Source organism: Schistocerca cancellata, chromosome 3 (genome assembly GCF_023864275.1).
Source record: "Schistocerca cancellata isolate TAMUIC-IGC-003103 chromosome 3, iqSchCanc2.1, whole genome shotgun sequence".
In the NCBI taxonomy this organism is placed as follows: Eukaryota; Metazoa; Arthropoda; class Insecta; order Orthoptera; family Acrididae; genus Schistocerca; species Schistocerca cancellata.
The window spans coordinates 291,063,867-291,080,284 of record NC_064628.1 but is presented as its reverse complement, the minus strand read 5'-3'; the positions used below and the strand labels follow the sequence as shown (position 1 = coordinate 291,080,284).

At 46.6% G+C, this 16,418-nt stretch overlaps 1 protein-coding gene across 1 annotated transcript in view; it reads left to right on the top strand.

Moving 5' to 3' along the window:
- The window catches only part of LOC126174983 (proton-coupled folate transporter), a 263,537-nt gene extending 252,967 nt beyond the window's left edge, over positions 1–10,570 (top strand). Inside the window, exons 9-10 of the mRNA XM_049921459.1 lie at positions 302–458; positions 10,176–10,570. Of these exons, the coding sequence (XP_049777416.1) occupies positions 302–458; positions 10,176–10,254 (236 nt within the window). The 3' untranslated portion in view covers positions 10,255–10,570. The remainder of the gene's footprint in view (positions 1–301; positions 459–10,175) is intronic.
- The last annotated feature ends 5,848 nt before the right edge of the window (positions 10,571–16,418 follow it).

Sequence of the window (16,418 nt, the reverse complement as noted above, 5' to 3'; positions counted from 1 at the left end):
CAATGTTTAGTTCTTGTGAAACAAATAATTGAAAGTGTTCCCGGTCATTATGTACACACTGTATATTGTTTTGATGTAGGGGTACAGTGACTTACAGGAAACTCTGTACAACAGCAAAAACTGGTAGGGAGCTTACAATCTCAATAAGAGAGAAAATATTCTGGCCCCTTCTTTTGCATCTCGTACAGTATCGTCACTGTTCAGTTGCGCTGGCCTACGTGCTCAGGTTAATATTAATAGATGTTGCAGATCTTCCAGTGTATTGATGACACTGTGTGACAGGAGGACACGTGTTCTGCAGGTAAGCTGTTCGCGCTGCTGGCCGTGGCGGACAACGCCGTGCCGCTGGTGTCTGGGGTGCTGTACTCGCAGCTGTACAACGCCACCATCCGCACCCTGCCCTCCGCCATCTTCTGGCTCACCATCGCCAGCGAGGTCGTCGTTTTCTCCTGCACTGTGTGAGTATCATATGTGGAGGGGCAGAAGGGGGTACTCCTGGAATGCTGGAATGTGGGTAAGGGCTTTACATTCATTACGGGTTTCTCACGGATTTCTAACAATGATCGTCTGCGACTCTACTGAACTATAGATCTACTGTTTCCGCTTTCCCTGAATGCACTTGGCGCGTTAGCAGACGGGGGCTAGCTGAAACCATAATGATCGAGGGTTTAGTGCGGGTTCTGCATTGTGTGACAAAAAAAGTGAAGCACCTGGAAGGGGAGGAGAAAATGAAATGAAACGTAACCCATGTAGAGGGTATGTGATGTTTTTTCAGTGATTACAAAATTGAATCAATCTACAACAAACATGGCAGTATGAGCTCCATTATTGATATGAAGTTGCACCCTGTCTGACCTGGATGCATGCACTGATTCATTTAGGAAGGATGTCATAAAGCCGTTGTATCCCGTCCTGAGGAGAGTTGGCCCAGAACTGTTGCAACTGGACCTCGATATCCTGGATACTGGCATAGGACCAGAGTTGACGTTGAAGCTGGTCCCACACATGTTCCATTCTGGACAGGTCTGGGGCTCTTGCTGGCTCCTGGAGTAGCTCAGCAGCACGCAGGCACTTCGTGGAGTGCCTTGTGTAGATGAGCACTGTCCTGTTGAAAAAGGGCACCACAATACTGTCGTATGAGAGGTGATACATAAGGCCCAAGGATATCTGTGTCGCACAGTCAGAGTTCCCTCTATCATGACCAGCTGTGATCTGAAGTCCTATGTGATGGCAGCCCACATCATGTCGCCTGGAGAAGCACTATTGCGCCTCTCCCAAACATCAGAAGAATGAGGGCTCACGCTAGATCGACGCCGTACTTGCCAACACTGATCATCTGGAGTAGTGCAGAACTGCGATTCGTCACTGAACACAATGCGATGCAACTTATGAACTGCCCAAGTATCCTGGTCATTGCAGTACTCCATATTATAAGGAAGTTGTTTGTGTTGTTGCCCCTGGACGATAATTACACGCAATATTTGTCACGATTTGTAAGCTGTGGGCCCTTGAGGTACAGAAATACGCGAGCACCGAGAAGTAAGCTTAAACAGTTTATTAACAAAAGACTGATTTTAAAACACGCACGCTATGCGCACCCATCATCACCCTGTCTGACATCCTAACACCGGCTAATTACGGTCGTATCAAGTGGTTCCATGGTGAGCAAAGAAAAGAGACACATTTGCGCACGAGGCCACGCTGCGGACAGCGGCCAGTGGCTTACTCTCTGTGGCGCACTGCGGCTGAACGTGCGTCCACTGACCAAGCAAATTGTCAGCATTTCAAGATAGGTCAGCTTGTGAGCGTGTGTTATGTACCATACGGCCACGTGCAAACCCCTAGAACTTTGCAATGTGCAGCCATTTGTGTTGTGGTGCTATAGGTAGGCTACATATAGGCAGTAATAGGATGACCAGAGCAGGTGACGTGGTCGGGGTTGTAGGGCGTGGCTGGGTAGAAGAAGGTGGCTGTTTTTAGCAATCTTCCTCTTTATTGTTGGTTTTTGCAATACATTTTCTGGTAGCTCAGCCCCACCCGGGGAACGTGACGCCGTGCTCGGTCAGCGGCTGCACAGGCGGTAGGACGTCAGCAACACGAGGCCCGGCCTAGCTTGCTTCCTGCAGACGCTGCGGCTCGTGACGACACCGGGAGTCGCCGGTGCAGCAGTGGGCAACGTCCTCCGCCGGCCGGTCCTCGGGGACAGCGTCACTGATGACGACGACGTTGCAGCGACCGAACGCCCAATCGGTCGAACTGATGCCGACGCCCATCTCTGGTGTCCTTAAATAGTGCAGACCGCTGCTGAATCCGCCGGTTACACGGCGCCGTGTTTATTAGGATGTTCTCGATGAGTTGGCTAACGCAACCGTGCCACACGCGGCCCGCACCTGCGTAATTCTGCTAATGCTGCATACTGGCTGTTGATGGCTGCAGCGCACATACACACATACCGACGCTCGTTGCAAAACTGTGTCACCTGCATAATGCGCCGGCCAGCCTTCGTCCGCCGTCGGCCATGAGGCTGGCGCATCGCGCACTGAAACACACTGAATCACAATTTCGCACCATATTTCCTAAAAATAACCCCTTTTCCTGTACAAGGCATTAATGCACTCTGATGGGTGTATTATCTGTCACAGAGAATCGTAATTCTAGTTATTTAAGTATGCACTGATGATGTGTATGTGTACAACGTTCTCGCGTTTGCTGCCGGACCCTAAAATCAACATGATTCGATATTTCGGCGATCCATCTGTCCGATATCTTCAGGAGAACACTGCTGCTGCTGTGTCCTGCTGAAAACTGGTGCCAGGACTGCAAATCGTCGTCCTATAGAGGCCTCCTTGCCGTACGCGTCTTATGCGCCGCCCACTATAGCCGCTGCCTTCCAAAACTCACCTGTAACGACATATCACACTCAAAGTCTATTTTCAGACACTCGGGCTGGCCACACAGAAGAATGGTCTGTTTTGATGCAGGGTAGTACTGGATTCCACGCCCTGCTAAGGGGAATACCATAGTTTATATTAATCAAACTGTCTCCCATGTCATTTCAAATGCCTCTTTACCAACATTGTTTGAAAACCGAAAGTACTGGCAGCTATCTCAGTCTCGTAAAATTTCATCTTGTGTGCCTCGTTTAAGCAATGTTCACCTAAAAAGATTCGTATTGTATTGTATATTTTTGCCGGTGTGTGAAATGTAATATAGTATTTTGATCATACGTAGACTAATTTCGTCGCGTCATATACACTAAAGAACCAAAGAAACCGGTACACCTCACTAATATCATGTAGGACCCCCGTGAGCATGCAGAAGTGCCGCAACACTACATGGCATGGACTCGACTAATGTCTGAAGTAGTGCTGGAGGGCACTGACCACATGACTCCTGCAGGAATGTCTATAAATCTGAAAGAGTACGAGAGGGTGGAGATCTCTTCTGTACAGCTAGTTGCAAGGCATCCCGGATGCGCTCAACAATGGAGTTTAGTGGCCAGCGGAAGTGTTTAAACTCAGAAGAGTGTTCCTGGAGCCACTCTGTAGCAATTCTGGAGATATTGGGTGTCGCATTGTCCTGCTGGAAATATCCAAGTCCGTCGGAATCCCCAATGGACATGAATGCATGTAGGTGATCAGAAGGATGCTTATGTACACGTCACCTGTCAGAGTCGTATCTAGAAGTATTGGGATCCCACTTCACTCTAACTGCAAACGCCCCACACTATTACAGAGCCTCCACCAGCTTGAACAGTTCCCTGCTGACATGCAGGGTCCATGGATTCATGAAGATTATCTCCATACCCGTACACATCCATCCGCTCGATACAATTTGAAAAAGAGACTCGTCCGACCAGGCAACATGTTTCCAGTCATCAACAGACCATTGTCGGTGTTGACGGGCGCAGGCGAGGCTTAAAGCTTTGAATCGTGCAGTCATCAAGGGTACACGAGTGGGCCTTCGGCTCCGGAAGCCCATATCGATGATATTTCGTTGAATGGTTCGCACTCTTGACACTTGCTGATGGCCCAGCATGGAAATTTGCAGCGATCTGCGGAAGGTTGCGCTTCTGTCACGTTGAACGATTCTCTTCAGTGGTTGCTGGCCCCGTTTTTGCAGTGTCTTTTTCCGGCCGCAGCGATGTCGGAGATTTGATGTTTTGCCGGATTCCTGATATTCACGGTACACTCGAGAAATGGTCGTTCGGGAAGATCCCCACTTCATCGCTACCTCGGAGATGCTGTATCCCATCGCTCGTGCGCCAACTAAACACCACGCTCAAATTCATTTAAATCTTGGTAACTTGCCATTGTATCAGCAGTAACCGATCTAACAACTGCGCCAAACACTTATTGTCTTACATAGCGTTGCCGACCGCAGCGCCGTATTCAGCCTATTTACATATCTCTGCTTTTGAATGCGCTTACCTATACCAGTTTCTTCAGCGTATTTCCTCGTTCAGCGCGGTGTGAAAAGAATTTTTTTTACCAAAGTTTTTCCCATCTTGTTGGTTGCAGGTTCGTGGAATTCTCTTCAGTATCGAGGCAGGCGTCATAGGTATTGATAATAAACAGAAATACAGATTATTAGTTGAAGCTTACTTACTAATGTCCGTCGGCGAAAACCAATTTATTCGTTGCTGAAAATAATGCTTTTGTACTGTTACAATGATGGTGAACATATCCTTTATTTAATTAACACCCATCCAATCATTTGTTTTATATTCCAGAACAGAAGAAGCCCCAATAATCTTAGTCTTAATTTCTACGTACAGAGATCATGGTCTCTCGGAAATAATATTTAACCATTGTCCGCTACTATGAGCGCAGTTACTGTGTAATGTCTCTGGCTCTCACTCTCGCTACAAAGTTTTTACACACAACCAGACCGTATAGAAGTAATATATTACACACCAATCTTCCAGATGTTGTAGCTATGTCTGATGATGATGTTCCATGTTGTCCTGAACTGTGCGAAACGAACTGCCGACATAAGCCTTCCCACAATGACACTGGAATTTGTATACACCAGGCGTCCTGGGCCCCAAATCATCTTTCACAAAGCCGAGCAGTGCCCTAATCTTGGAAGGTAGACGGAACACACTCTTAATGTAAAACCTGCTCAAAATTCTTCCACTCTCAAACGATATGCCCCCAACATGAGGAATAAAGGCCACAGACATGCGCTTCTTCATGCGCCTCTGGGGATGGTCCAAACTGCATAGCCCGACGAATCTGCTTATCAGAGTTGTCATCTTCCTTAATCGCAGTCATCAAATGCGCAAGTTCTTGGATTAAACTGTCCTTGCATATGTTCTGGATATCAGAGTCCTAAGAATGACGTAGCATTGGTACAGTTGAAACTACCTCTTTATTTTTTATTTTTTTATTAAACACTGACCTACAGAATCTTCCCTAACAAAGACAACTCAAACTTAAGCTATTCAATTACGAGCCGATAATATACAAGCCCAACCCAATCTGATTGCTCTGTAATGATGACATGACTTCAAATAATTAACTCGAAAGAATGGCCCTGAATTAGAAGAAATCCTACAATAACCCATACATTTCATAAGTCACTTACCTCACAGAAAATCTGCATAACACGAATTACAGAAATTACTGCAAGCAGCAACTACAACCAGCTGAATAAAAAGATTCTAACTACTATAGGCTCTAACCACTAGCAGGCATTTGGTTAGCAAAAGATAGATTTTGTTGAAGAGCAAACAATGTACACTCCTGGAAATGGAAAAAAGAACACATTGACACCGGTGTGTCAGACCCACCATACTTGCTCCGGACACTGCGAGAGGGCTGTACAAGCAATGATCACACGCACGGCACAGCGGACACACCAGGAACCGCGGTGTTGGCCGTCGAATGGCGCTAGCTGCGCAGCATTTGTGCACCGCCGCCGTCAGTGTCAGGCAGTTTGCCGTGGCATACGGAGCTCCATCGCAGTCTTTAACACTGGTAGCATGCCGCGACAGCGTGGACGTGAACCGTATGTGCAGTTGACGGACTTTGAGCGAGGGCGTATAGTGGGCATGCGGGAGGCCGGGTGGACGTACCGCCGAATTGCTCAACACGTGGGGCGTGAGGTCTCCACAGTACATCGATGTTGTCGCCAGTGGTCGGCGGAAGGTGCACGTGCCCGTCGACCTGGGACCGGACCGCAGCGACGCACGGATGCACGCCAAGACCGTAGGATCCTACGCAGTGCCGTAGGGGACCGCACCGCTACTTCCCAGCAAATTAGGGACACTGTTGCTCCTGGGGTATCGGCGATGACCATTCGCAACCGTCTCCATGAAGCTGGGCTACGGTCCCGCACACCGTTAGGCCGTCTTCCGCTCACGCCCCAACATCGTGCAGCCCGCCTCCAGTGGTGTCGCGACAGGCGTGAATGGAGGGACGAATGGAGACGTGTCGTCTTCAGCGATGAGAGTCGCTTCTGCCTTGGTGCCAATGATGGTCGTATGCGTGTTTGGCGCCGTGCAGGTGAGCGCCACAATCAGGACTGCATACGACCGAGGCACACAGGGCCAACACCCGGCATCATGGTGTGGGGAGCGATCTCCTACACTGGCCGTACACCACTGGTGATCGTCGAGGGGACACTGAATAGTGCACGGTACATCCAAACCGTCATCGAACCCATCGTTCTACCATTCCTAGACCGGCAAGGGAACTTGCTGTTCCAACAGGACAATGCACGTCCGCATGTATCCCGTGCCACCCAACGTGCTCTAGAGGTGTAAGTCAACTACCCTGGCCAGCAAGATCTCCGGATCTGTCCCCCACTGTGCATGTTTGGGACTGGATGAAGCGCCGTCTCACGCGGTCTGCACGTCCAGCACGGACGCTGGTCCAACTGAGGCGCCAGGTGGAAATGGCATGGCAAGCCATTCCACAGGACTACATCCAGCATCTCTACGATCGTCTCCATGGGAGAATAGCAGCCTGCATTGCTGCGAAAGGTGGATATACACTGTACTAGTGCCGACATTGTGCATGCTCTGTTGCCTGTGTCTATGTGCCTGTGGTTCTGTCAGTGTGATCATGTGATGTATCTGACCCCAGGAATGTGTCAATAAAGTTTCCCCTTCCTGGGACATTGAATTCACGGTGTTCTTATTTCAATTTCCAGGAGTGTATTTAGCAGATTTTACCTTAATAATGTGACATCCAGTTCCAAAAGCTATATAATCGTCAATAATTCCACTACCCCAACATTAGCAAATACATCAATCATCATTTTACGATGGATGTACGTCCAACCACAGAGTCCCTTACCGAAGGCGCCGAGCGCTGTCAGTGATATTAACACAGTCTATAGCGTTGCCAACAAACAAACATATAAACAGGCTACTTGCACAGTGGATGGCAACTGTTTGCATGCAAGAACTTGCACATTTGATGGCTGTGTTTAAGGAAAATGGATACTCTGAGAAGCAGATTCGTCGATCTATGGATTCTGGACCATCTGCAGAGGTGCATGAAGATGAGCACAGATCTGTGGCCTTTATTCCTTATGCTTAGGCATGTCGTTTAAGACTTGAAGAATTTTAAGGAGTTTTAATAGTAAGCGTTTGTTCCATCCAACATACAAGATTATGGCACTGTTCTGCTCAGTGGAAGATGTTTTGGGACTTCGGAAACCTGGCATATATAAAATCTTTTGTCAGTGTGGGAAGTTTAGAGCAGGTGTGTGGAATATTGCAGTCATACGAAGCTACAACAGTCGGGAAAAATTTGCGGTAGTAGAACATTGCCTAAATGAGGGACATGAGATGCAATTTGATGATACTAAGATAGTTATCAGTACTTCTGGTTTTTGAACAGCATTTGTGAAAGAGGAAATTGAAATTACGTCTACAGATTTTTTGATTAATAGAGATGTGGAACGCTGTACTATACCGCGTCAAAACAGAATGTTCTTTCGTGCGGCCAGCCCGAGAGTTTGAAAATAGTCTTTGAGTGCGATACATCGTTGCCGCCAGTGTTCTACTAAGTGCGGCGCCAACAGCGCAGTCTTGTAGGGCAGCAGCTGTGGTTTGCGGCGCATGCGCCGTTTACGACACGGAGGCTTATGTAGGACTACAACTTGCAACCTTCGCATCCTCCAGATCTCGAGCGCCATGCGCTCCGCCTCGCCTTCCGTAACGCCTCACGTCCCCCTAGCAGATCCTCTACAACTTGATTTCTTTCCCCCATCTGTTCCTTTTCCTCGAACATATCCATTTCCTCTACACCTCCCGCCGACTTGATCCGCCCCCCATCCCCTGGTTGCTCCTCTCCTCTCAAACTCTCCCCCGCCCCCCCCCCCCCAGATGATGCCCTCTCTCCCTCCATTTATCCCTCCTATCAACTCTGATCCTCATCTCCCCCTCTCTTCCTCTGTCCTTTTCCCGGGCTCCCTCTTCCCCCCTCCCATCCTGTTTTTTTTTTCCTCTACCCCACCTACACTCTCTTTGACTGCCTTCTCTCCCCAGAGTCCTTTTGCATTCCCCTCCTCTGCCTTTCCCCTCTCGTGTCTGCCCTGCCCCCCCCTATCCCCCTATGAGTCCTCCCCCTCCGTTGGCCCCTTCCCTCCACTTCGCTTTTTCCTCTCCTCCCCCTTTTTTCCCCTCATCTGTCCAGGTCCCCCCCCCCCCCCCGCATCTGCTGTGGTGTGTCATCTTCATGCAAACTTTTTAGTGCAGTGTTTTAAGTGAGTGTTAAGTGTTGTGTCTTTTTTCTGAAGTGTAGCGAATAGCAATCATACTGTCGCTGGGTGTGATTTTTTATATCTCTTGCGAACAGAAAGCAGACTGTCGCCATGTTTTTTTTTTTTACTGTCTGTATACTATTTTACCTGTTTGATTCCTGTGTATTTAATTATCTTCACCAACCCTTTATTTTATGTTTTAACTTCCACAACTTTCCGCCTCTTTACAATTTAAGTCACCGTTTTTATCGCCTGCTTTTATTGTTTATTATCTTCTTCTTATGTTTTTAAAAATTCTGTAGGCTGAAGAGCGGCGTACTAATCAGCTGCCAGCCTGCCCCCTTGGGGGGAAATCGAACCTCAATAAAGGGAAAAAAAACCTTTGCATCAGTTCACAGCAGGACTCAGCAGCAGCAACGTTCTATTTAAGATGGTTGACAGATGGATCTCCGAAATTTTGAAACATGGTGAGTTTAGGATCCAGCATGGAACCTGAAGAGCCTATCAGGAATTACTAAGCTGGGAAAAGCCCGCCCGGTTGGCCGCGCGGTCTAACGCACGGCTTTCCGGGCGGGAAGGAGCGCCGGTCCCCGGCACGAATCCGCCCGGCGGATTTATGCCGAGGTTTGGTGAGCCGGCCAGTCTGTGGATGGTTCTTAGGCGGTTTTCCATCTGCCTCGGCAAATGCGGGCTGGTTCCTCTTATTCCGCCTCAGCTACACTATGTCGGCAATTGTTGCGCAAACAAGTTCTCCGCGTACGCGTACACCACCATTACTCTACCACGCAAACATAGGGGTTACACTCGTCTGGTATGAGACGTTCCCGGGGGGGGGGGGGGGGGGGGGGGTTGCACCGGGGGCCGAACCGCACAATAATCCTGGGTTCAGTGTGGGGCGGCGGAGGGGTGAAGTGGACTGCGGTAGTCGTCGTGGGGTTGTGGACCACTGCGGCTGCGGTGGGGACGGAGCCTATCTTTCGTATCTTGGTCCCCGGTTAACATAACATAACAAACTGGGAAAGCCTATGAAGTCAAGAAAGAGAACTTACCTGTTAGAATATCGCAGTGGAGAGGAGAGATGCGGGGGATCAAGCTCTACATCCCTCTCGCAGGGCTAGCAATCTACACTCGTGATTCACGCTGCAAAAACAGAGCTGAAACACTGTAGGGACGACCGATAGGAAGGCAAGTATTGACGCAACTATAGCCTTGACTTGTGTGTGGATAGTTTTGGTCGGTTAGATTATTCCTCGCGAAAGGAAGATTCCCAGTTCGACTCCCGATTTGGCATACAGTTTAAATCTGCGAGGGAGTTTCAAAACAGCGCTGACTCCGCTGCGGAGTGAAAGGTTGATTCTGTAGTACATTACTTGTAAATATAGAGTCACCAAGTGTTGTGTGTGACGCGGTAGGCAGTCTTTTAGCTTCTGGAGCTGAGTACTGTTGTGGTGTTGCAGGATCATCCGCATCTTCCTGAGGAGGGCGCCCCTGGACGCTGCCGACGTCGAGACCACGGGAGACTCCGGCGAGACGTGACAACTGCCGGCCGCCGCACCAACTCCAACGCTCGCCAGCTCACTAGTCCGCCGACGTTGCCCCTCGACCTCTGCAGCGCTCTGGCTTAGCTTGTGTGCCAGATACTGCTATAGACCAGCTGCACTGGAAATTTGTAACAGTGGGTCGACCTCTATCTACCACGTCAGAGTTCAAACCAGTGCGATCATTCCACATTGTGACAATTTCTCGTGTACTCTCGTGTGCTCACAGAACTTTTATGCCACACCGCTACGGATGCGTACGTTTAGGGGAAAATAAAATATTTTTTAATTTTTCGCAGTAAAAATGTTTTTTATTATTGAATCTAATAATAGATTACTGTCAGTGTTTAGTGCCTACAATTTTCTCAATAACTTACATCACTTATTCCTGATTTTTTTTTCTAAAATAATTTTCTTATTCTTAACGATTTCTTTCTATTAATACCGATTATTGAATATTGTGTCTCCCCAGTTCCTTTCGTGTTTATAATTCAGTCGTTGCTTGACTTATAATTTGAGAAATACGAGGCGTGTTTTTTAAGTAAGTACCGTTTTGAAATTTAAAAAAGACCTTCTAAGATATCTCAATAATTTTATTTTTACATGAAAGCCTGTACCTTAATCTGCTTTTCTACATAATTTCCGTCAATATTGAGGCACTTGTCATAAAGTTGTACCAGTTTTTGAATACCCTCCTCATAGAAGTCTGCCGCCTGACTTGTTAACCACTGCATCACCACTGTTTTGACTTCGTCATCTTCTTGAAGACGCTGACCGCCCAGGTGTTTCTTCAAGTGCAGGAACACGTGGTAATCACTGGGCGCAAGATCGGGGCTGTACGGAGGATGATCTAGAGTTTCCCATCGAAAAGATGTGATGAGATCTTTGGTCTGAATCGCCACATGCGGACGGGCATTGTCTTGCAGCAAAACGATGCCCTTGCTCAACTTCCATGGACTGTTGCTTTGATTCTGGTGTGACGTAGGCCACCCATATTTCATCGCCCGTAACAGCTTGACTTAAGAAATCATCACCATCGCTGTGGTACCATTCAAGGAAAGTCAGTGCACTGTCTAAACATTTGGTTTTGTGCACATCCGTCAACATTTTCGGTACCCAACGTGCGCACAATTTTCGGTAATTCAAGTGTTCTGTCACAATGCCATACAAAACACTACGAGAAACATTAGGAAAGTCATCCCTCAAGGAGGAAATCGTAAAGCGTCTGTTTTCTCTCACCGTATTGTCCACTTCCTGCACCAAACTTTCATTAACGACCGAAGGACGCCCACTCCGTTGTTCATCATGCAAATTTGTGCAGCCATCTTTAAGTGCTCTCACCCACTTTCTTACCATTCCATCACTCATAATGTTTTCTCCGTAAACTGCACAGATCCCACGATGAATATCGATCGCTTTTAGGCCTTTAGCACTAAGAAATCTTATAACAGCCCGTACTTCACAGTGGGAGGAACTCACGATTATCTGAGGATTCTTAAACACTCAGTACACAACGTAAACAAGGAAGAATCAGACTGTAACAGCGTCAGTGCGTAGATTAAGGTACAGGCTTTCATGTGAAAATAAAATCATTGAGATATCTTAACATGTCCTTTTTTAATTTCAAAACGGTACTTACTTAAAAAAACACGCCTCGTATTTGCGTTGCTATTAATTTACCTACATATCTCAGTGGGCATATCCTATAACAGACGGATTGAGAGAGAATTTAACATTGATAGTCAGCGACCAAAATACGTGAACCACGTAATTGCGTTCGACCATTCTGCCAGCAGCCCTATAACTTACGTCGTTTTTAAATAATGATATTCACTTTTTATGTGCTGCGGTCATTTACCGAAGATACAAAAATGGTTTCGGGAGATTAACGTTTTTGCAAACGCGAAAACACGTTCGAAGTTGCAACATGGTCATGTATCTAGGAACGAATATTCTACTGAAATTTAAAAGCGCTCCTGTAAAAAAAAAATGGTTCAAATGGCCCTGAGCACTATGGGACTTTAACTGCTGAGGTCATCAGTCCCCTAGAACTTAGAACTACTTAAACCTAACTAACCCAAGGACATCACAGACAACCATGCCCGTGGCAGGATTCGAACCTGCGACCGTAGCGGTCGCGCGATTCCAGACAAGCGCCTAGAACCTCTCAGCCACAACGGCCGGCCGCGTTCCAATCGATAAAATCTTGTCAATATAGTATTTAACAGTTTGTCTGCTATATTCTTACTCCACTACACACGGAGAAGTATCTGTATGATAAAAAACCAGTTAAAGTTAAATACATTTTGAAATAAAAGTTACTGGAAACTAACGCAGATTTCAGTTTCAAGATGATGAAGTCCCATAGATAAACTATTAAAACATTAAATTAACCCAGTACATTTACAAGTATCACATTTCCATAGCACGAGATCATCTTCTGTTTCAAGGGACGAGATGGTGCATTACCATTGAAGTGTGGTTAAACTGTCCAGATGTATAAATAGTTCTAAAATATGTAGCATGTTACTCACCATAAAACTGCATACCTGAAGAATTAACAACATATTCCAAATAGTTTTAATGTATTATAAAGCACTTAAATGTGTAGAAGGCGAAATATTTACAAATGCTACACGAATCGCAACTTCATGACCAATAACAACAAAAACTGCAGAACACGGCGGAAACTGATTATGCTAATCTCTAGTGCGCATTTCTTTGTGTTATTCTATCGCAAGTCACTAGACTGAAATACTGACCAAAAAAACATGTGAGACGCCTCTGGTCGCGCACGTGTTTGCTGCGACCCATTTCTACCTGCAAGTCCAGCATCAAGCAAGAGATGTCTGCATAGTGGCCCACCCACCCAGGTGCATCTAAAAGGTTCTCAGCGTTATACTGACATCATATGGCTATGTAAATAAGGGCCAAGTCGACCTCTCGGAAATTGTAAAGTATCGCAGAAATAGTTAATGGTCGCTTTTGTAGGAGCTTTCATGATGTCTTACCTTGTCCGCATGGAGATTCTTGTCCTAACGGAACCTGTTTACCAAAATAACCCAGAATAACGCCAAATGCATTCCTCCTGATGTTCCTAACGTGGTACCCCATCCATGTTACCCTTCCTGTTCATAGTAGCTTACACGTGTTCCTATTTTGTTTTCATTATTAAACCTATTCATGCATTATCCCTATTTTTTTTTAATCTTATGCGACTTAACTGCTAAGGTCATCAGTCCCTAAGCTTACACACTACTTAACCTAAATTATCCTAAGGACAAACACACACACGCCCATGCCCGAGGGAGGACTCGAACTTCCGCCGGGACCAGCTGCACAGTCCATGACTGCAGCGCCTGAGACCGCTCGGCTAATCCCGCGCGGCTATCCCTCTTTGATTTTGTATTTATAACCCTATATTCACCTGACCAGAGGTCCTGTTCCTCCTGCCACTGAACTTCTCAACTCCCACTATATTTAGCTGTAACCTATCCATTTCCCTTTTTAAATTTTCTTACCTACCTGCCCAGCTAAGGAATCTGACATTCCACAAATGGTTCAAATGGCTCTGAGCACTATGGGACTTAACAGCTGTGGTCATCAGTCCCCTAGAACTTAGAACTACTTAAACCTAACTAACCTAAGAACATCACACACATCCATGCCCGAGGCAGGATTCGAACCTGCGACCTTAGCGGTCACGCGGTTCCAGACTGAAGCGCCTAGAACCGCACGGCCACACCGGCCGGCCTGACATTCCACGTTCCGATCTGTAGAACGCCAGTTTTGTTTCTCTTTCATAACGACATTCTCCAGAGTAGTCCCCACCCGGAATGGGGAACTATTTTACCTCCGGAATATTTTACCCAAGAGAATGCCATCTTCATCTAACCATACAATAGAGCTGCAAGCCCTCGGGAAAAACTACAGTTGTAGTTTCCCCTTGCTTTCAGCCGATCACAGTACCAACACAACAAGGCCGTTTTGGTTGATGTTACAAGGCCAGGTCATTCAATCATCCAGACCGCTGCCCCTGCAACTACTGAAAATACTGCTGCCCCTCTTCAGGAACCATGCGTTTGTCTGGCCTGTCAACAGATACCCCTCCATTGTGGCTGCACCTACGGTACGGCTATCTGTATCGCTGAGGCACGCAAGCCTCCCCACCAACGGCAAGGTCCATGATTCATGGGAGGGGGGGAAGGGATAAAGACGTACCCGACTCATATAATTAAAGTTGGTGGTGATTTCAATTTACCCTCGATATGTTGGCGCAAATACAAGTTTAAATGCGAAGGTATGCATAAAACTTCATCCGAAATTGTTCTAAACGCATTCTCTGAAAATTATTGCGAGCAGTTAGTTCATGAGCCCTCTCGAATAGTAAACGGCACATTTGACCACTTAACAACAAATAAACCTAAGCTAATAACGAGTATCAAAACGGACACAGGGATTAGTGAACACAAGATTGTCAGAGCGAGACTGAATACCGTAATTCCCAAAGCCGCCAAAAATAAACGAGAATATATCTGTTAAGTAAAGAAGAAGATAAAAATTCACTTGGTGCCTCGCTGAGAGACAACTTCCGCTCCCTCCAAATTAACAATATAAGTGTAGACTAGAAGTGAATTCAAAGAAATAGTATCGACAGCAGTTGAGATATTTATACCAAATAGTCCGCAGCTCGTGGTCGTGCGGTAGCATTCTCGCTTCCTGCGCCCGGGTTCCCGGGTTCGATTCCCGGCGGGGTCAGGGATTTTCTCTGCCTCGTGATGACTGGGTGTTGTGTGATGTCCTTAGGTTAGTTAGGTTTAAGTAGTTCTAAGTTCTGGGGGACTGATGACCATAGCTGTTAAGTCCCATAGTGCTCAGAGCCATTTGAACTATACCAAATAAAATAAAAAAGACGGAGCTGATCCCCCACGGTACATAGAACAGGTCAGAACGCCGGTGCAGAAATAACGAAAAAAGCATGCTAAATCTACACGAACGCGAGTTCCCCAAGATTGACAACATTTTGCAGAAGCTCGAAATTTAACGCGGACTTCAGTGCAAGATGCTTGTAATAGTTTCCACAACGAAACTTTGTCACGAAACCTGGCAGAAAATCCAAAGAGACTCGGGTCGTGTGTGAAGTATGCTTGCGGCAAGTCACAATCAATGCGTTCTCAACGCTATAGCAGTGGAAATACTATCGATGACAGTGCTGCTAAAGCAGAGTTACTAAACACAGCCTTCCGAAATTTCTTCACAAAAGAAGAATTGATTGAAAACAGCTGCCAAAATGAGTAACTTAGTACATATCCTCGGAGTAGTAAAGCAACGTAAATCACTCAATAAAAAAAAAATCTTCCTGTCCAGATTGTATCCAATTAGGTTCCTTTCAGAGTACGCCGATGCAATAGTTCCATCAATGTATCCAATTACGTTCCTTTTAGAGTACGCTGATGCAATAGCTCCATCAACCGTGCACTCGACGGAAGATCCGTACCCAAAGGCTGGAAAGGTGCACATGTCACACCAATATTCAAGAAAAGTAATACACTAAATTAGAGGCCCATATCATTAACGTTGACATGCAGCAGGATTTCTGAACATATATTGTGTTCGAAGATTATGAATTATGTCGAAGAGAACGGTCTATCGACACACAGTGAACAGGAATTTAGAAAACATCGTTCTTGTGAAGACAACCAGTTCTTTACTGGTCTCTGAGCACTAGGGGACTAATCTTCTGAGGTCATCAGTCCTCTAGAACTTAGAACTACTTAAACCTAACTAACCTAAGAACATCACACGCGTCCATGCCCGAGGCAGGATTCGAACCTGCGACCGTAGCGGTCGCGCGGTTCCAGACTGTAGCGCCTAGAACCGCTCGTCCACTCCCGCCGGCCCAGTTCTTTACTCACATCAAGTGTTGAGTGCCATCAAGTTGATTCCGTATTTCTAAATTTCCAGAAGCTTTTGACACCGTACTTTATTAGCTGCTTAGCGCGCTTATGAAATATCGTATCAGTAATGCGTCTGGATTCGTGATTTCCTGGCATAGAAGTCACAGTTGGTAGTAACTGACGCAAAGTCACTGACTAAAACAGAAATGATTTCTGGCGTTCCCCAAGGTAGTGTTATAGGACTAGCCGACCGCTGTGGCAGAGC